At 41.7% G+C, this 21747-nt stretch overlaps 2 protein-coding genes across 4 annotated transcripts in view; both read right to left on the bottom strand.

The window, feature by feature from the left end:
- Nucleotides 1-65: 65 nt before the first annotated feature.
- Nucleotides 66-14014, bottom strand: gng4 (guanine nucleotide binding protein (G protein), gamma 4). The gene is made up of 3 exons (XM_088422244.1): nucleotides 13552-14014; nucleotides 12012-12118; nucleotides 66-1813 (listed from the first exon to the last, which is right to left on the bottom strand). Exons 2-3 carry the CDS (start codon nucleotides 12108-12110, stop codon nucleotides 1685-1687), a joined length of 228 nt encoding a protein of 75 aa, XP_088278370.1. The 5' UTR covers nucleotides 12111-12118; nucleotides 13552-14014; the 3' UTR covers nucleotides 66-1684.
- Nucleotides 14015-15513: 1499 nt separating this feature from the next.
- Nucleotides 15514-21747, bottom strand: part of lyst (lysosomal trafficking regulator) — a 54079-nt gene continuing 47845 nt past the window's right edge. For all 3 annotated transcript variants that reach the window (XM_088421599.1, XM_088421600.1, XM_088421601.1), the window contains exons 43-53: nucleotides 21421-21561; nucleotides 21119-21336; nucleotides 20813-21043; nucleotides 19275-19464; nucleotides 19061-19197; nucleotides 18877-18975; nucleotides 17982-18118; nucleotides 17788-17885; nucleotides 17322-17478; nucleotides 16946-17017; nucleotides 15514-16869 (exon numbers count right to left, since the gene is read on the bottom strand). In XM_088421599.1, the coding sequence (XP_088277725.1) occupies nucleotides 16731-16869; nucleotides 16946-17017; nucleotides 17322-17478; nucleotides 17788-17885; nucleotides 17982-18118; nucleotides 18877-18975; nucleotides 19061-19197; nucleotides 19275-19464; nucleotides 20813-21043; nucleotides 21119-21336; nucleotides 21421-21561 (1619 nt within the window). In that variant the 3' untranslated portion in view covers nucleotides 15514-16730. The remainder of the gene's footprint in view (nucleotides 16870-16945; nucleotides 17018-17321; nucleotides 17479-17787; nucleotides 17886-17981; nucleotides 18119-18876; nucleotides 18976-19060; nucleotides 19198-19274; nucleotides 19465-20812; nucleotides 21044-21118; nucleotides 21337-21420; nucleotides 21562-21747) is intronic.

Below are 21747 nucleotides of genomic sequence, written 5' to 3'. Positions count from 1 at the left end.
TTTCCCTTTAATGAGTGGGTTCGCCCACTTGTGGCCAATGAATGAAATACACGTTGAGCAAGATGTCTCATTTGATATATTTCTTTAATTTATCCATCAAATGATTTACAAAGCTTGCTAATTAAATGCATTTCTGTTTTATTTTTACAAAAACAATAATACATTTTAAGAATACAGCTGCACATCGTCAACATTTCGGACCTCAGGTGTGATTACATGTGCAGAGCAGCCTCCTGGAAAGCCGCCGGAGGCAATCTTTTGTATCATAACAGTTCTCTCTAGTTTAGATAACCCATGCAAAATTCATCCCTAGCCTTAGTTACATTTACAGTTTAAAATTTGGCACCATTCTCACCAGGTCAGCAAAGACAACTCAAGACTAGTCTCAGGATTTTATGAATAAGGAATTAAAATCCCAAAATGAATCTCCAGAAAACAGAGGATGTTTCATCATTTGATCAGTAATACAATGACTCTTCAAGTACCAAGAGGAAAGTAGCTCACATTTCACAGATTTGACACCCCTTGTGTTACTGTACCTATTTCAAAAATACTCACATATGAATAACTGCATGATTTGTAAATAATGAACCAGTAGTTATCATACAAGCTTAATGGCAAACTACACATCATGTAGCAGTCAGTGCTGTGCAACAACTACTCAATAATACTACAGATGATAACAATATTAAGAAACAATCATTGACAATTCATCAGAAAATTTTGTAAATGCTATTTAAATACCATGTATAGGAGACAGTGTGCTTTTTCTTCCAACTAAACAAAAAGGGCGCGTGTAAACGCAGTGTGACAATAACACCGCTCTCACAAGGATTGGCACTGAAACATACTGTACACTGGAAAAAAGGCCGACAGCGTCTCGTGAACAGAGGCGCTGGCCTATACGGGGGCGGAGGAACATGCGGGCCTCCGTTTTGGCCTTAATGTCGAAGGCCTGGCCGTCCGCTCTGAAACGGCAAAACAAAGAGCCAGGAAACATGCCCAGAAAACACTTGACCTCCTGCAACCTGCAATTGGAAAGTATTCCAGTCGCAAGCTGCAGGACGTAATGAAAGACTGATTGAAGCATCAATGGAAGGAAACAGCCAAGGTAAAAATGCAATCAGGGCGTGGTAGGGAAGCTTTATTACTTCATTTGGACTAAAAGGCTTGCACAGTGATCAGTGCCAACATGTTGTGTCGCTTGAACAAACAGATTAGCTTGCTTGCTTCTCACCAAAACGCTCTTCGGGTTCTCATCTAGAGGTTCATTAGCGAAATGAGCCAGGTATCAGTTTTTACGGGTGCTTTCAGTGCATGCTGCAGGAAATACTTTAAAGCTCGCATACTGAAAGGCACTGACTTTTGAAAACGGTGAAAATATGTTTACTGGGCACGTTTGTTTCCTGAGACAAGATCGGATCTAGCACGATTAAAGTTATTTGGAAAAAAAAACAAAATAACACCTCACCTCATGAAGCACTGAGCAAGGTTGTTCTCTAATAACAAAGCAATAACAAACCTATGGAACAATATTGCCCTCTGTAGAACCCCTCAGCCGCCAGGACGGAGCCGACCAACACCAGGGTCCACCGGGCGGCTAAACCGGAGTGGACGCCCGTGGCAAGTCGCTTCAGGTGTGGTGAAGACAAAAGAAGGCAGGTGACGCCGTACGCTCGGCTCATCAGAGGATGGCGCAAAAGAACTTCTTCTCCCGGAACGGGTTCTCGGAGGCCGGCACGGGCACGATGAGCGGGTCCTCGCGTATGTGGGCGTCGCAGTACGCCATCAGGTCTGCCGCAGCTTTGGAAACCTGTTGACAGGCAGCACAGGGAAAGATAAACACCACTGGCATTTTTTTTTTAATTCAGTTGGTTTATTTAGCCTTTAGACAGGGGTGTCAAACATACGGCATGCTGGATGGATCCGACCCACATGGAGGTTTAATCCGGCTCACATTCAAATTTTGTCAAGCAGAAAAAAAATGAGTAAGCCCAAAGCCATTATTCCGCTGTCCATAGACAAAAATTCTTACTTTTATAAGCAATGGCCAGATGAGCACTGCACCGTACAAGCAGAAGTGCCCAGTTGCTACGATTTTATGAAATAGCTTGCCGATGGCTTCACTGACAGAAAGTGGAATACTACGCTAGCTTTCACGTAAGCAATAGCATCTCGCTTAGTTGTCCTGCTCAGCGCAGGTAAAATCAAGAGATTGTCTAAAAAGATTCACACTGGGGGTCATCATTTGGGCCATTACCAGATATTTGACGTTGGTCCGTCTTGTCCTATAAACAGTCCTTTCCATACAAAATATGTATTTTAGAAACAAATAGAAAAAAAAAAGATCTAGAACATTTCCATTCATTTCATGCACTTTATAGAAAACTGTTATATTGGGATATAGAGGCCCGAAAATTATTTAAAAAATGTTGGGTCACTAGTGGCTGGGGAGAGGGAAATCTCGGCTTGCCTGCTCAATCTATTGCGTTCTTGACCGAATCCGGATGAGCCAATCCGTCAATCAGCTCACGGGCACTCCTACAAGACATGTGATTGGCTCCCGGCTCGACCATCGAGCAATGAGGGAAGGAGTGGATACAACCTGACCGGCATGACCGTCGTCATTGGTCGACGGTCGTGCCAGGAGCCAATCACATCTTGTAGGGGTGCACGTGAGCTGCCTGACAGCTTGGCTGTGCAGTGTTGCTCATGAAACAGACACGCTGTGAGGGAGAAGCGAAGGGAGCAGCAGCATAGTGTTGTAAATCTCTTACCTACATTTCTTTTGTAATGAAAAGGAATTTCAAGTGCAAACTTTGCTTGTTATCATGTTTGGTTAGAAACAGGCTTCACTCTGATTCGACTTCCGAGCGCCGCTAATCTGAGGGCAACGCCGGCTTTCTGTGATCCTGACTACAGCCAAAGGATGGAAACGGGAAGGGATAACAGTACGGTTACTGTATAAGGTTTTATCATTTAAGATAAGTAAATGTGTACTGAAGTAATATTTGCCTTAAATATGTAAAGTATAAATACTTTTCACATCTAAAAAAATTCTGGTTCCCACATACACATACGTGAAAATTCCTGGGGTAGTCCTAGTTCGCGGGTTTCACTTTTTGCAGAGGGGTTTTTGGTGCCCATTAACCGCGATAAAATGAGGGATTATTGTAGTACACTTATCAACACAAACACAAAAAGACAGATCTGTGGTGCTCCATTTTTGTCTTGGCTGTGACATTCATTTGTCTTTACTGAGCACATTAATATGTGCTCCTCCTCATATGCCCAAGAAGACTTGACTATAAGACCAGTTTTAAAATAGTAACGCTGTGTTTCAAATGGCCAATAATGTATTTCAATATCTTAATTGCTTTAAATGGTCATTTTCATTCAGCAATTCCTTCAAGGGCCCACTGAATTTCAGTATTAATGGTATTTCCAACCGAACACATTCAAGATGATCCAATTAAATAAATGAATAAATAAGTGACCTCACCCCGGATAAGTGGTAGGTGACATATTGATGGATGGATGGAATAAGTGCTGCATGTGAGATTTAAAGTGCAATTGTAAAACAAAATCGGTGCTCCGTGACCGCAAGTTTTTGGTACATTATTTGGATCACATGAGTTGTCCTGCCCCAAGGTGTTGCAAAATGTGAATAAACATTAAACTGCAAAAGGGACTAGACATTGGAAAGCTGTAGCGTGCAGAGAGTGGATGCACATGCAGGTTTCCACTCAGGATCTGAGTGGCATATTGGGGGGGGGGGGGGGGGGAGGATGGTGGAGCAGCTGCATCGGCAAGATGACAAAGGCTCTGAGATCTACATGGAGGGCGCACGCATCTGATCTCCTGTCTGATGGGCTCAATGCAACACATGAAAACCACACGAGCACTCTGTGTGTGCTCTTCAATACAGATTATTATTACACGGCTATTTTTACCATCACAGAACATGAAGTTGTTACGTTTGAGCAAGAGCTACTGAATGTACCGAGAGATTTTTTTTTCTTTCACATGGAACAATATTCACGGCAGTAGTTCAATGTGAAAAATTCATCAAACGGTTATCTATAGCCACTTATCTTCACAAGGGTCACAGGCTTGCTGGTGGCTAGCAAACAGTCAAATAAATCTAAATCAACAGCAAGTGTTCATTAGGACCTCATAAAATTCAACCAGACAAGTGTGCCATAAATTCAATTCGGTCAAGTCAGATCACAACAATAATGCGGCTTTGTCACTTCAAATAATATATTTAGTTAGTTTCAAGCGATTTCAAATTGCATTCAATTACATTGTGATGCCGATGTGAATTAAATTTCAGACTTAATTGACAGGTTAATCACGCGTTGCAACTTCTGCCACCTAGTGAAAGAACATTCAATTGTTTTGCTTTTCACTAAAAGTTACCGGTATGAACAGGAATATATTATTTGTAGTGCACACAAATGTGAGGTGTATTTAAGATTATACATTTATACCTAATGTAGCTGGTATATAGAAGGCTGGTAATACACATGTAAAAACAGACTTATTTTGTGCTGTACCTCCTCCAGGGATGAATAACACGTAATATAGAATAATACGTGGCAAGCAAACCGAGTGAATTCATTTCCCCGCAACGAGCTTTGTTATTATTTATGTGAGTGACACACCGGCTCTGCTGTAGAGCTCCTCTGACTTTTGCACTGACTCAGAGCAAGTCGATATGTCATTGCAACACACCCTCGGCTCCCCACTGCAGAGAACAGGTGACATTTTCTTTGCTGGACGTGACAAGTCACAACTTTCAGAAAATAATTTGCGCAAACTGCGTGCCCGACTGGGAGTTTTTTCCTCGTCTTTGCATTTCTTGAGACGCAACAGAGATGAAGATCAATACAGCTATTAAATGTCAACTAATCAGCGTGTTTACAGCCTTACAGCAAATGCCACTATTGAAGATAATAAGGCAGCCTGTGTTATATGCCATTGTAATGTTAAAAAGCGACTTCTAAAATACTTCAACAGTCGGATAGTTTACTGGCTAGGCTACTTTTATGTCATACTGGTAGACCAGTATTGACGCTGTGTGTAGTGCTGAAACAAAGTCATAATATTGCAAAGAAAAAAAAGTCTTGTAAGACAAAAAATGTATTTATTTTTTTTAGATTATACGTTACACTGGATTATCAGGCACAGTCTCGCTGAACAGATGTTACTTGCAATTTCCATATAAAATTCATAGATATTTAAAAACAAATTACAGTCTGAAAAATAGGCAAGTTGCAGTTTGAATTGTAATATCATGAAAAACCTCATTCAGGTAGAAAATGAAAACACAATTGCTATAGATGGGGGGGGTCAATTTTTGCATGAATTAAAAAAAAAAAAGAATCCATCTAAATAAAGTCTGGATATCATGAGAGGAAATCTGGGAGCACATTTACAAGAACCGACAAAAGGATACATTATCATCATACATATTAAAAGGGGGTAGTAATAATAGGCCTAGTTTTATGAGAAAACAGTTTCAAGATAAGAAAAACATTCAAGCGGCTTAAAAGTTCTGGAAAAGGAATTTGCGATTATGCGAGGAGGCATATTTTAAAATGACGTAAATTGATAAAAGGACAATGCTATTTTAAATTTAATATTAGCAATACAGTTTCCACTTAACAGTTTGTGGTTTTTAGTAAGACCATTTTAAAAGGTGTGTTGACACAACGGAGATCTAGTTTTGAGTCTGGGCTTTTCTCCATCCTTGCGTCCTCCCATACTCCAAAAACATGCATGTCAGATTCATGGAGGACTCTAGATAGCCCATAGGCATGAATGATTGCTTATCTATATGTGCCCTGCTATCGATTGGCTGAATAACTGTGGGCAAACACTGGGGCCGATAACCTAGTGCAGTGTTACGTCTATAGAGAGAGAATATTAACAGAGACTTTCACTACGCGCAAATAAAGTGCATAATTACTCTGACAGTCAAAGTGAAATATAGTGCAAATTTAGGTAGTTTTTTTTGCTGAGAAAGAGAAATGCGTGTGTGCGTATTTAAGGTCCACGCAGGCTGGTAATTACACTGCAGCCCTGCCATGCAGGAAGTGTCCTTCTAATTAACACAGTTCACGTTTCTTTGGCTGATTGAGCGATTAATGAGAAGGTCCCTGAATGAGGCGCCCGCTCTTGTCACTGATGCACACTCCGGCTCGTCACCTCTCTTAATTAAATCTAAAGAAACCAGCAGACATCACCAACAATGTTTCCTCCTCAGCCTGGGCTCTTTATGCTACTTTCATTCATGCATGCCCTCCACTTCATAAGCTGTTAGATGACGAAAATGCAAATTGGAGATGTGAGGGAACTGAAAATAGCCCATCGTCAATAGTTGTTCCCCCCCATCTCTCCAAGGAAAGCCCGGGGGATAGGACATTTGTTACTTTACCTGGCAAACCAGACGGACGCATTAACTGTAAATGCAAATGCCATGGGCACGTCCATCTACCGCACTACACATATTGACTTGATTGACTCCCGGTGTGACCATCGACCAATTAGAGCAGGAGTAGATACAACACCCGGGAAGGAGTAGATTACAAGACCTGACCTCATTGGTTGATGGCCACGCCAGGAGCCAAACACGTGTCTTGCAGGAGTGAACATCTCCCTCATGAAACTCACATATGCTGTTAGCAGACACTAAATGAGAGCGGGAAAGTAGCGCAGCAGCAGAGCATTGTAAATGTCCTACCTCGATTTTTAATGATTGTAATGATTTGTAATGAATTGGAATTTCAAGTGTGAATTCTGCTTGTTATCATGTTTGGTCAGCTACAGGCCTCATTAGATGCCAACCGCGGCTCTTCGTGAAACTACAGTCAAGGGATGGAAACAGGAAGGGATAACAGTACAGTTACTACATAGCTAAGTTTTAAATCATTTAAAATTGAAGTAAATGTGTACTGCAGTAATGTTTGTCATAAAGTGCATGAAAATTCCAGGCTGGGTGTGATGCTACTTTGCGCGTTTTCACTTTTCATGGTGGGTTTTCGGCCCCTATTAACCGTGAAAAATGAGAAATTACTTTGGTACACTCTGTTATCAACACAAATACAAAAATACACGTGTGGTGGTGTATTTTTGTTTTGGCTGTGACATTCTTGTGTCTGCACCGAGCACATAAATGTGTGTTTCTCCTCCATTTCCAGATGCCCAAGAAGACTTCACTGTAAGACTAGATTTAAAATAGTAACAGGCTTATGTGTTTCAAATGGCCAATAATGTATTACAATACATGCATTGCTTTATTTGGTCATTTTCCTGTGGGGGGTTCAGCAATTCCTTCAAGGGCCCACTGAATTTCAGTGAAGCCAACACATTGAAGAAACATGGTGGCCACAAAGTGTTGACATACTACCAGACAGCATTATCTAAAGCTAAAAATAAATAAGCTAAATAAAGCTAAAGAACACATTATTTTGCACCAGAATCACCCAATTGTGAGGATACAGCGTCCTGATCTGATACCAAAGGAAATTCTAATGTATGAAAAATTGTCTTATTTATTTTTACAACAACTAATCCAAGAAGAGATCTTCAACACGATAAGTGAAGCAGTGTTTGGAACCAATTAAAATATTTAAATCTTTTTTTATGAGACGGGCACATACATTTCTTAAGTGGTGTACTGAATGAGTTAAACACAGCTCTATCCGTTGCATGAGGCTAGCATCCCGCAACAACTACCACAAAACCAGGCTTATGTTGCGGAGATTTGTTTTGAGTTGATGAAAAATTTAACATGTCCATTTTGGGACTTGTACGAATCCCAGAAATCCCAGAAGGTCTTGGCTATTTGCACACATGTAATTTAGCACCTGTGCTACCCCATACTTCTAAATATCCTATGCGAGTTATAAGCAGTAACTCATAAATTATTTTCTGATGAAATTTCACTACTCTTGCGACCCTCGTGACGATAAGCGGTTAAAACATGGATGATGGATGGATGGATGGATGGATGGATGGATGGATGGATGTTAACTCTTTGGCAGTGACTCTTTCACATACCACTAGAGGGAACTGTACAACTCTAACAACCACTAGACTAATTTCAGAGAGAATGATTTGTTCATTCAGAGAAAAGGACTTAAAATAAAACTGGAGCTGCAAACATGTTGAACACGGCGGGCTCTAATGGTAAATTGTAATTTAAAGAAAATGGAGTATGGAAAAGATAGGCAAATGTTTCATGGGTGGGATATGCGGCTTAGTGGAAAAGTGCAAGAAATAAATACAGAAGATAAGTGATTGCAAAGATGTACAGTAAGAATGAAGACGCGGCTTTATGGATGGAAGGATGCGCGAGTGGATGGATGCATGGATGAAAGGGTGGATGTGTGGATGAATGAACAAAGGGATTTCTTTACGTAGGTTCAAAAGTGCTTTCCGAGCTTTGCGCCGAATTGACGACAGTCTACTATACCCCGCAAGGCATCTTCTGCGTTTGCTCTTTTTGTTTTCCTCTTCACATGAGGAAAAGAAGAAAACCAAGTTGCATTCAAAACAAATATCAGAACGAGACCTGTATATCGCACGCGGCATGTCCAGTATGTAGTTTTCTTAAAAAAAGAAAAATTTGGGGAGACAGTAAGCTACAGCAAAACGGGGACTACAGAGAATTTCTTTTTGTCACTTAAGTGAAATCCTTAAAAATTACTAAATTTTTTTGTAAATTATTTGCCATGAAATGGCAAATTTGCTCAACCAATGAGAGAGCAGCTGCAGTACTGCTTCTAGAATCCACTATAACAAATATCAGTGGTGATTTTTAAAAAACAAATGGAATCATAGACTGACAGGGCGTTTCAAAGTCTTGGGCACCTTTTGACATTGAAAATCTGGAAAACGAAGAATATCAAAACACGCCTGACATTCTGCAATGATTTAATCACAAGTTTTACATGGAAGGTGAAAAAAAGTTCAACGTGATTAGCCTATTGTAAAATTTAAGGGAAAAAATAAATCAAGGATGAAATGCACTTTTGGGTTGAGTTAATGCCACTACCCGATGTGAAAAATAATGAAAATCATAGATTTTATGATCATCATCATCATAGATCATCAAAAACGAATGAATTTAACCTTAAAAATGGTACCAGTTTCATTTTACTACCATTCAAAGTTCAGTCAATATGAGGATTTGATATGCGCCCAACACTTCTGGAACGCCCTCTACAATAATAAAATAACTTCAACAAAAGGTACGTGAACTACTGATGAAACCAGCCCTAACTTGAGTCACTGAGACAAGGAGTTTCACTGCTGCCATCAAATGGTTAAAAAAAAAACTGACTTTATCCCTTAACACTTAGTTTAAAAAACACACACACACACACACCAAATAGCAAAGTACAGAAGTAACGACTAACGACTTTTTGCCATCAAAAGTATGTGTTTTGATAACCCATCACCAAAAAAAATCCTGAATTGAATTGACTGACAAATAATTAATTTTCAAATGAATCAACAACTAACAATTGCGTAATTGAGGCACTGTTGAACTTTCAGCAGTTGTCCAAATCTTCTGATTTCTGACTGTCAGTTGAAATTATTTTTTTTATAAAAGCAGGCTGCTCATCATTTGCGTTTTATGAAAAGTTGACGTTCGCAAACAGTGACTTACTTCATAACAGGAACTGAATCAGTTTAAAAGGTTTGGGAGTACAAAAATCAAACCCTTGAGTGATAATGCCTAATTGTAGTTTATTCCTTTTTTTATAATAGTAAACAATTCAAAATACTGTAATACATATTTGTTTAAATAAACAGTAAATACGGAGAAAAACTTCCATGTACCGTAATAGAATGCAAAATAAACGTGTATCAGATTCTTCAATTAATCAATGGAAAAAAAAACCTCTAAAATTGATAGTGAGAATCCTACTTCAATTAATAGATGAGCTATGGACTCATCATACTACTTCAGTTTGCTTTGCAAGACAGAATAACAAAGGGAGACAGTGTTTTGTTTTTTGTTTTTTTTTACGTTTTGATTTGTACCTGAAAAATGATTTAAATCCAGCAATAAAGATTCTGAAATATATCACTTCCTAGATTCCCACCAAGGTTCATAGATCACAGAACCGACATTCAAAAGTAAGTGGAATTTCAACTTTTAGTAAAACTCAAAACGGAGTAAATATGGCAAGATGATTTTCACATATGATGCCTTATGGTACGCTAGACAAGAGAAGACGTTTGGGATAAAGTGTGTTTTTGAGGCAGGGAGGATTTTCCTCCTGGCAAGCAGGTTTAGTAGCGCTGAGCACGGATGAAGGATGACGAGCTGCGATGAAGGTGCGATGGCAGGCTTCCAGCCTCGTCTGCCGCGCTGATGCGAGCAAACTCTCTTCCACTGTGGGGAAATCTTCCTCAGAGCACGCGGTGGGCATAATGAACGACTTGATGACGCAAACTTTAAAGTCTCTCCATCAGGCTGAACAAAATTAAAAATGCCACACGACATTTTTACGGCAAAGCTTATTACAACAATTTAAAATAAAGGACGATTAAAGACCGTTTGCACAGTCTTAAATGAGACAGACATTCTGCATTTTCTATCATTTCTAAACTGTTCCTGGGTGTCTAAAAGCAGCATTGTGTCCAGGAGAATTAAGAATTGTCACTTACTGGTGTTACGTAAACGCACTACGGTGTTTCAGAGCGACCGTATGACAAGCAAATACAAACCCGAATATAATTCGCTATTGATTTCAAGTGCTCAATAGCGCGGAATATACAAAACTTGGGCAAAAATGTCAATACGATGAGTTGCATAAACAAGGAAGCCACGGCCAGAGGAGGAAAGTCCATCGGCGCCGACACGAGAATGGCACAAGCACTGCGCAGTATGGACTCCATGGCCCAAATCCAACACTTCCACACTTTTTCTAAACACTAACGCTGCTATTACCAGTGTGGTAGAATGCAGGACAGTGATCCAGGCACACGGGGATTAACAACAAGCAACAACATGGCGCATGCAGCAGGCCGTCCGCGATACTAGGAAGCCACAGCTGTTCTTTTTGGCCATTCTTTCAAAGGTAAATTCTTGTTGTACCGCAATCTCTTCACTAGGGCGAAAATCGGAAAGCTAGGGCTGTCAGTTTAAGGTAACCCGCCACGCTTCCAACAAAACTCCATGCAGCTCTGCTTACCTTTTGGCTTTGAAACGATAGTGTCATTTGGCCGCGCTTTGGAAACTGCCGACGTTTACCAAACCTAGCTATTAAGTCAGTGCCAAAGCAGCTGAGTTCGGGGGTCAGCGATTATAGCTAGCATCAGGTGGACTTTGGTCCTCCATAATCACGTTTCAGAAGACTCCCGAAAACAACAAGTTTGTTCAATTGGTACCATTGTATGATAGGGAGCAAGCCACTTTGAAAAAAAAAAATACACCGAAAGATGTCAATAGTAGGGATTTGTGAATAAAAAAAAATCATTTTAGTCTTGTAAAGCGATTAAAAATGATTCACTAATGTAATCACAAAATTTCTCATAATCACAACCGCATTTTACAATGAGTATTTTTGATGAGGCTTGTAACATATTTACGTGATTAAGATAATTTCATTTTCAGTATTGTTTTAGCTTCCTTTAATAAGACCGATTTAGGGTAAAATACAGCACAACTGTAGAAATAACAAATTTGACCAAATCCATGAGCTGTCGAGCAACTTTTTAGAGTCAAACTACGTAAACAGTCAACTCTCCTCAAAGCCCGGTTGCAAAGTTAGCAGTTAGCTGCCACAGAAGGTAAATACAATTGAGTTAAAAATCTTTATAAAATTAATCTCCATAGGTAACATTTTCGCTTTTCTCTAGTTCATTTTAAGCAAAGGAAATTATTTTCCACGCAAGTTTTTCAATGCTATTTTAGGCTAGGCAGCATCTTGGCACAGGTCAAACCTATTCAACAGTGTAGCTACAGTCTTACTTAAAAAGTGACATACCTTTATTCTATCCATGCAAGCCTCCATCTTGAGCTGCTCCACAGCTTTCCTGGCTTGGGAGATGCTGGCAGTGCTGTTGTTGGCGATGCCGTCTTTCATGGTGCTCCCTGACGACGCCCCAAAACAAAAGTAAGGGTGTTGACAACAAGCAACTCACAAAAATTTCGTTTGAGGTGAAGACACAGAGATATAGGCTTCATTAGGGGATCTTTCCAGAAAATGCACTTAAGTCAAAACAAAACTTGCACTTCAAATCATCGTCATGTAATGTCAGTTAATTTGACAAAAAATCAAGTTTGATTAAAATCCAGCGAAAATTCACATGTTTTCGTTGGCTTTCCTGCCTTATGTGTACTCACATCTTACAGCAGACTGATTTGACTTTGTCCAATGGCAGAATGTAAAGGTCTTGAAAATTATTTTGTTTGCGAGAAGTATACTGGCCCTTTTGAGAACTGGAGTTTGCCACCTACGCTCTACACCAGGTGTGGCCAAGCGGGGTCCTTAAAAGCCACAATCCGACCTGTTCGATGGTTAACTTTAACCAAAACACCTGATTCAAATGATCAGGGTCATTATCAGGATACTGTGAAGCATGTTGATGTGGTAATCATCTGGATCTCATGTTTTGGTTGAAGGGGGAAAAAAAAAAAATCAATCAAAAACATGCTGGGTTGTTGCTCTCAAGGATCGGACTTGGCCACCCCGCTCTACACGTTACTGTGGATGTCAAATGTCAGAGCTCAAGGGCCAGTATCCTGGATGTTTTACAAGCTTCTCACTGCCCAGTCCAACACACTTGATTCAAATGATTCAACAAATTGTGCAGGGGCTTGAAAATTATCCTAATCATTTAAATCAAGTGTGTTTGAAAGAGACGCTTCAAAAACATGGAAGATACTGGCCCACTGAAGTATGACATCGATGCAAACAGTGGCAGGTGTGAAAAGACTCCAAATTTACTTGAGTTGTATCTTTATTTTCTGTAATCACATTTATTTTTCACAACACCTTGTATATGCGCACTTGTAGAATATTCCCTTTATAATGACACCTATACTTGCTGTTTGAGAAAGTATGGGATTATGCATCGTTTTGCAGGCCCGGGATTGCCGCCCCCCCAAATGACGTGGGCAATCCCAGCCACGGGAAATTACACCTGAACACAATTGCCTTTCATAATCATGGGCGCGGTGCTGTTACACTAATCAATTTTATGTGTTTATTGCTGTTGTTGTTATGGGGTCAAGATGATCGCACTCGTTGACTCAAAATGGTGCTTTGAATATTTATTTTTTTTTCTTACTGAACCAAATGCATTGCTCTCTGTACCGGGCCTTTCCCTATTGACTGAAACAGGCGATCCTTCCTTTCCCTCCCCATTTATGATAACCATGTCGTTGAATTCAAAACAGAACACCGCAAACACGAGCCGCATTTCAATAGAGACGAGCAGCAGGGCCGTCTGGAAACAACATAGCGAGAGAGAAAAAAAATGGATATGTTGTCCAAATACTATATCAGTGATGTGGACGCTTACCTATGGTGCTTTTTCCAGTTTGGAGAATTCCGGGTTGACTCCACCCAACACACACTCACATACAGGCGCGCGCGCGCGCACACACAAAGAGGATCTGTCAAAATGTCAAAAGCGAAGAGGAACCCCCCCCCCTCAGTCTCGTCGCGGTGGATCCCGCCGAAGCAACGCGGCGATGTGGCCTCTTGGCAGATCCACTCCGTGAGTCGTGCGAGGAAGGAGGAAAGGAAGGAAGGAGGCGAGGATAACCGCGGCTGCGGCTCGGAGAGATGCTAGCAAAAGGGGGGACACCCCTCCGCGTGACGACGAGATTGGCGGCGCCGTGTGAGACAAGAGCTGTGGAATGCGCGTTCTCCCACCGTGTACTCTGACCCTGAACGCACCAGCAATGGCTCCTCGATGCAGCAGATGACATAGAAAATCAGCAGCAGGCTTTTCTAATTTTCCCTCATTCAATTCAGCTTTGACATCAGAGCCCCGCCCTCCTCCTCATAGGAACAGCCGGAAATGTAGACACACGTTTAATCGTGTGAACTTCATCCACGCCAGTATGCAAACAGGCGTCTTGAGTCTACAGTGGTAGGCAGTAACGAACTGTAGTTCACCATTACATGGGCCAAACTACCGACTGGCGCCTTAGGATTCCCACGAAATAAATTGTAAAATGCAAGTCCTGCACATTGGTCTGATTGCACTCATATTCGATACGATTTAAAGGATTCTTTACGATTTAAAGGATTCATTTGAAGTACCTTGAACATAGAAAAATATTTGCCGGCCGGCTCTCCTCTACTTGCTAAAATTGGACATTGGAGCCTGAAATATAATTCTAATCATATAATGATAGTTTTTGTCTTACTTTTTATCCTACTTTCATGTTCCTAGCTTTTCAGTTTTCACACACTGGCCTAACATCTGCCCGTGATGCCCACCTTCTGAAAAAAAAAAAAAAATAGGAATACTGTATTTCACAAGCTGGTCCAAAGTAAGGTACATCATTCAGATCACCTACTGGACATGGGAGGGCAAAAAGTACATTTCTGTACACTATAAAATTGAAACGACTGAGGGTGTACAGTTTAAACAATCCAAAACCAAACATTCACTTTAACTCAGTGCTTCTCAAACAGTTGGGTGGGGGTGTGGATGACCTTTGGGAAAAAGGCTTTGTTTTTGTCACGTGAAGTGTATCGGCAATAAAATAAGAATTTTCAAAGATTTTATTTATCGTTTCAGGCACTTTAATGCACTTGATTACTGCTTTAGACTACGCTAAAGGATACAGGTTTAGGTATACATATACAATTTTTATAGATAATCGTATTAATAGTGAGTCGAGTGGGGGGGTTGTGCTAAATGCAATTGAAAGTGAGGGAAAATTAAGGCAAATATTTTGATTTGTTTTGAGATTTACAATAAACAAAAACGCTTGTTTTTCACGCCCAAATAATATGTTTAAAAATTGATTCATCTGTTAAAATACTGTGAGTCATTTGCTTGATTAGCTGCACACGGTCTTTTCACTTGCTGATTTTCTTGGCGTAAATAGACCCTTTTTTTCAGTTTGGGACTGACTGGGGTTGAGTTTTAGGTCACAGGCTGTGATTAAACCTGCACCATCTCCATACTAAGCGGATACATATTACAACACTATTAATTAATGAATATCTGTACTCAATTGCTCAAAAAAAGGTTAATCCCGCAATTTAGCCTGTAGGCCCTTGAGTAATGACATCATCAGATGCACCAAGAAACGGACACACAAGACAATTCGGTATAATATATATATATATATATATATATATATATATATATATATATATATATATATATATATATATATCATCACTTGGTTTGTTCACACATACAGTACATATATACAAACAAAACATGACCTTTCAAACTCAGTCCAAACTGCGCAAACAGACCAGTGAGGTCAATTACATGCAACATCATCCAAGAAACTTCATTTATGCATAGCTCAAGTTTATCAAGAAAAATACTTTGTCTGTTTCAACGCACACAAACACGTTCAATACATCCTTCCTGCTTTTTGTCGCACTCTTGGACATCACAAGAGAAATGAAGATCATTCTAAAGGTTTCATCTTGGAAAATGAATACACATGTAATGAGAACATAAACAAAGGGTGGTCGTGTGCAGTGGCGATGCTGCACGTAAGAGGCGCGATGAGGAGGAAACACATTAAGAAGAGCATCACAAGGAAAAGTCTCATTCATAAACAAATATTCCCTTTCTCGTAAACAAGAGTGAAACGTAAGACGTTGCTGCAGCAGGCTCAAAAGGCAAAAGGTACAAGAGTAAAAATAAGGACCTATTGCATGTAATTTGATATTGCTCTCGGTAGAGGAAACAGATGATGGTTTGACATGAAGTAAAATGGTGGTCGGGCAAGCAGAAAGTGCCGTGACTGTTATTCCGACCAAACTAATGGGCAAAGTAAAAGTGCAGCAAAGTCGTGAGGGAATGTAAAAATAATATAGCTGCTTGACAGGAGGAAGCCATTTGGTCGCCCGTTAGAAGACAGATAGGAGGATCGGGAGAAAGATGACACACTTCACTACCACGTGAATGTTCGGGGGGGGGGGCTCAGTTGCAGGAGAGTCAGAAGTCAATGCTTTTAACTGCGTCGTGAGAGCTTGCATGTAGTGCGCTGGCCTGCAGACAATTTCCAATAAATAAAAGCGATATCGACATTCCACAATGGATAAAATATGAATTTCGAGGAGCGCGTCACTTTTGCACAGTCAAGCGTCAGTGCGGCATGCAGTAGTAACACATTGGCCCATCCTTTCTCATCCGTTCGTTTGAGACGAGGCGAGCGTCTGGAGGAGAATGTTTGGCTTTTTAGCCGAGCTAGCAGCTTAAACGGGGGGGAAAAACGAACGTCAGCCAAGGAAAACGGGCGATGGGGGAAAATAAAGTGTCTTGCAGCCACAACAATTGTAAATCATCCATTGTCCAAACATTCTACGTTTCGTGTGTATGTATATATGTACATACGTACACATCAATATGTACAACAAGGCCAGATGGCTCGAACTAACAGTCAAACGGGGTATCATTTGGAGTGAGGAAGAGCAGCTTCTCTTGCGAAGGTGGAGGTGATGCTACACCTGCAGAGTAGTCACTTGCATGCACAAAAACACACTTGCACACACTCAGCCTGCGGCGTAGCTGCTTAAGAAGGAGTAGAACATGGGCAGCTTCATGCGCTGCTGGTCTCGCCGACACCAGGCCATGACGGTGCCCTCGCTATTGGCCGTGTACAGGTGGTGGCCGTCGCACGAGTACGTCAGACTGAGGCACACAGACACAAGATGCTTGTCACGACAAATCGAGGGCAAGAATAACGCAAGGTTGCGTAACACGCTACCTGATGATGGGCTTGCATGACTTGGGAAAGGTGATCTCTCTCACTGGTTTTAAGTCCCACGTGCTCCATAGTCTAAAGGGAGATGAGGAAAATTGACTACAGAAACACCTATACATGGGACGATATCAGATTCTGAAGGTATGATAAGCTTGAGCAAAAACAGTATCACAGTATCAGGATACTAAAATCACAGTTCTAAAATACAGTAAATCATTTTATACTACGTTGAAGGCGCGACGGCAAATTGGGACCGACCAAGATATGGCAAAAAATGCTTAAACCAAAAGTTTGTGTCGGCATGCCCGAATGGTCTTATGTGTGTGAGTAGGGATGTGTCTATAAGAAAAGAAAGACAACATAAAAAAATAAATCTCACCTGACAACGCCATTTTCCAGCCCGCCAGCAATGACGTTGACAGATACGCCCTCTGGCTGATTGGAGAACGCTACTGAGCAAATGATCTCTCTACAGTGCACATGACCGATAAGGTCTCCGTTAACGGTCCACAGGCGCAGGTCGCTACCTCCACCCACTGAACACACACAAGCGGCAGAGAGAAGCTTTGTTTAACGCAGCAACAAGAAAAAAGACAAATTAGCATCTATAATGTTGTAATTCTGAGACTATTGTCAATAGAATCTCAAGCTACATCCTCACTGCAGGATGCGTAGCCCAATTTGAATTTTGGCTTGCACTGAGTCCTTTCGTGTACGTACATTCTGACTTGAGCAAAAATTTGAGGTGTGCCACTGTTATAGAAACAGTAAACTGGGGGCCCACTTGTACCATAAAGTCTAGTGGCTCTAAAAGGACCCAATTGGCCAACCGGCGGGAGACTCACCTGAGTCACAAACTGTAGCAATGTCGCCTGTGGTCTCGCTGGCAGAAACTGCCGTCACTGGACTTTTGTGGCCAGTGAGGCTTTGCACATAACAAAGTCTGAAACGGAACACACCAAAACATGATCCTATTTAGCACGCAACATACAGTACAAGCGAAGAGACGTGCATAGGTCTAAATGGGCCCCATTCTTACCTGTTAAGGTCCCACAGGATGCATGTACCATCTGTACTGACGCTGATAAGGATGCTGTAAGGTTTGCACACAAACAGGCTGGTGACTTTTCCCGTGTGTCCGTACAGGTGAACCTGAGACTCCACCTCCATCTCCGACTGCAAAGTGCCAGTCACATTAGGTACAATCAACTTCCAAATTAGGAATAGAATGTTCCTTCACCACATCCCTTTTTGCGGCTTCATATTTTTTTCGAAAGAACGTCACTTAACAGCGGAGCCTACCTGATGTATTCCAATAACACTCCCACGCTCTGACCTAACATGGAGGCTGAAACAGTCCAACAGCCTATTAATACTCGATCTTGTTCAGACGTAAATAAAAGAAGGTTTGCTTAAAACTAAAGCACTGCTCGTAATCCTACTTCGCAGAATTCTCTTACAATAAGGTTTTTTCAGGCCCCGTTCACCGCAAAAATACAAGGGAAGATTGTATTACATATACTGTATGAAGGAAGGAAGGAATTTGATTTAAGGAAGAGAAAATAAGGATTTAAGGAAGAAAACATATTTATTATTCCAACAAATTTTGTAGGACTTGATAATGTCGGTGCTCTGTGAGCCAGATTAAAGATCGGAGCAGGCCACATGTGTCCCCCGGGCCATATTTTGCCTACAGGTGGTCTTTAAATGACAAATGGGAGAGAGGGGGAAACAAGAATCCCTGTTTGAACCCTTTAATCCCAGTTGTGGGCTGTGGAAATGTGTTTTTAGGGCAACTGTGATGTGACTAATGAGGCTGAGCGTATGAGCGCTACACGGCTCTGAAAAGAAGAGAAAGCTGAGGAGGAGGGGTCCTGCGATGTTGTAATGTGGAGGCGGAGGGCTTAGAGGGGAACGTCGCCATGGATACCCACCGTGGCGCTAGTGAAGCGGTTGCTGTAGGCGGTGATGACTCCACACTTGCTTCCCGTAAATAGCTGGCAGCCATCGGGCACCCAAGCACAGCTGGTCACCTGGAGAGACGCAGGGGCCGTGAGACGGAGGAAACGTGGCGCCTGATTGGACAGTGGCCATGGTGAACTGCTAGCTAATGGTCACCTGATGCAGTGGGGAGCACTGAATGAAGTTGATGGGCGGTTCACTCTGTTTGCTCTTCAGCCTCAGTATGTTATCCGCATAGCCCCAACTCAAAATGGCCGACCACTGGATGTCTGTGCTGTGCATGCTGCGTACACCTGCGCAGAACACGAGCCGTTGAATAAGCCGTACGTAGGGATGAAAACTTCTGCGTACCGGGCGTGCGTCTGCCTACCCTGCTCCTTGCTGTAAATCATCAGGAGGCAGAACTTGCGCGACAAGCCGCAGATAGCTCGCGTAGGCAGAGCCAGCAGCGATCCAAATCGCTCGCCATGAGGCTGACTGAAGCACACTACCGGATCAGGAGCGCTGGGAGACCCCACGTATTCGCCCCACTTCAGGCCTTTGATCCATGGCAGTGGGCTCTGTGGGAAACAGAAAGTGAGTTAAACTTGCATCCATCAATCGGTTTTCTATACCGCTTATCTTGCTCGGATTGTAGGGAGCTAAAGCCTTACACAGAAAAAAAAAGACAACCCGGACTGGAGACAGACAACCCTCACATTCAGATTCATACCATCCCTGAGTGGGAAACTAAACCCATGCTAACTTGCTACATGTTAAATGGCTCAGCAACCATTCGTAGATGAGGTTGGAAAAAATTCTTGTTTAAATGCATAAAATGTTCATTTTATGGGGGAGGTCACCCGTAAACGAAACAGATCTGTGATGTCACTCGCGTGAAAAAAACAAGAAAAAACAAGGAGAAATTTATCGTTATCATTTATCTAATACAATGAAACCCGAGATACGGTGGCTTCTGTACAGTTTTATCTTCTTCATATTTCATAAATTACTTAGCATATAAATGAAACAAAAGGAAATAAAACAAAACTTGAAATCTCAAAATTCCCATTTGAATTAAACACATCATGAGAATCTCCTGCTCGTTGATATGGCTGCGCTGATATGATTGTGCTTCTCCAGAACACATAGAGCTTACTACTGATCACTTGAACACAGTGCGGAAGCCCAAAATATGACTACAACGGCAGAAACAAAGAAAAAGCTTTGGTATCATAGAGTTTTCTTTTTCTGCTGATTGCCCTCCTCCTTTGCCGCCACTTTTGTTTTGGAACATGGCCTCACTTGAAAGGTAATGCATTGTAACGTTCAATGTGGTGTTTTTGAAGCAGTTGGAATGATTGACTACATGCACAACACGATTCATAATATGACAAAAATCATGATACGAAACGAAAGCCACTCCGGAGCAGATTTTTGAACCCTCAAAAGGCACTGCTCGTCACTAGGAATCTTGCATGGCAAGACCAATGGCAACCTGCAGCATCGCTGAAGATGACTTAGGTGCCATATGTTGCTCACAATACTTTTTGCTGCTCAATACACTTTTTTTGTCTATGACTTCTCTATAATGCATCTGTTAGAGTTTCAGTTTTTTTTTTAGTATTTGTGATGAGATCGCTGCAAATACAGTGTTTCTCATTAGTCAGTACAGATAACGTTTTAACATCGGGGTCTCTGATTGTCTCGGCCGAAGTCATTTCTAAACTAAGTACGATATTGTACAATAAAGTGAACGTTTCCATCCATTTAGTCTTCCCCCAAAACTAACATGCAATATTTGGTATGTGGTAAGAAGATTAAAGAAACACATGCAAGTTCCACATAAAAGGCCCATACAAATATCCTTTTGACCGTGACTCCCTCGATAAAACATTTTATCGGCTCAATCCAAAGCAGGCTTCCTACCGGACAGATGATCTCCTTGGCCTGCTCTCTGGATTCTCTAAAGGCGAGCTGAACCAGGAGACCCATTGCGGCCGGCAGCTCGCCCTCCATCATGAGTTTGGGGCCAGCCCTGCTGATGTGAGATGCGTTAAAAAGCTGCCTGGGAGTCTGTCCGTACGTCTTGATCATGGTTTCTAGCGCCCTTCGCTGCACGGGGTCTTCTACCGCTGAAACGTCCATTCCAAAATAGGTCTGTGGGAGTTAATCGAGAACCCATGTGAGCATCAGACTTAATATGGTTAATTCAGTGTGATGAGGCATTCTTACGGCTGGGTGGAAGACATTGATAGCTTGGACCGCGGCTTTTCCTTTCTGCTTAAGTCCAAAGACCAGATCGATCCACTGACACAGCGTCTGAGAAACCTGATCCGACTCTAGAGCCTGACGGTGAATCAGGATGAAGAGACGTGGGTCGTTCCGGGCCCAGGGAGGCAAATTCACGTGGTTTACCCTCTCACTGTTTTGACGAACACCAAAATCAAAACCTGATGAAGAAAACGACAAGTTTTAAGAAATATGTTGAAGAGAGCAGACTGACACCTTTTTAAAGAAAGCATTAACATACTCACCCTCTCTGTTGACCAGGAATTCTGGGAGGTAGAAGAACTCCGGGATGAGCTCCTTCACATCTGTCATGGACTCGTAGGACGAGAGACGCCACGTGGTGTTCATGGAGTGAAACGTCCGGTCCGGGATATCAAAGCTCTGATCTGATTAAGACCAAAGACAATCTAATTACAAACACTATTCAGTGATTGGAACGGTGGCCTTAAAGACCTTAGACACCATCCCTCCCAGAATACATTTCCAGTCACATAAAGATGTCTCTGAGGATCACAAGAGAGGCTGGATGAATGAAAAAGGTAATTATACGAGAAAGGGAAAGATGAGATGAA

The sequence above is a fragment of the Hippichthys cyanospilos genome, chromosome 8 (genome assembly GCF_059441005.1).
Source record: "Hippichthys cyanospilos isolate Australia breed blue-spotted pipefish chromosome 8, RoL_Hcya_1.0, whole genome shotgun sequence".
In the NCBI taxonomy this organism is placed as follows: Eukaryota; Metazoa; Chordata; class Actinopteri; order Syngnathiformes; family Syngnathidae; genus Hippichthys; species Hippichthys cyanospilos.
This window is presented reverse-complemented; position numbering and strand designations above follow the sequence as displayed.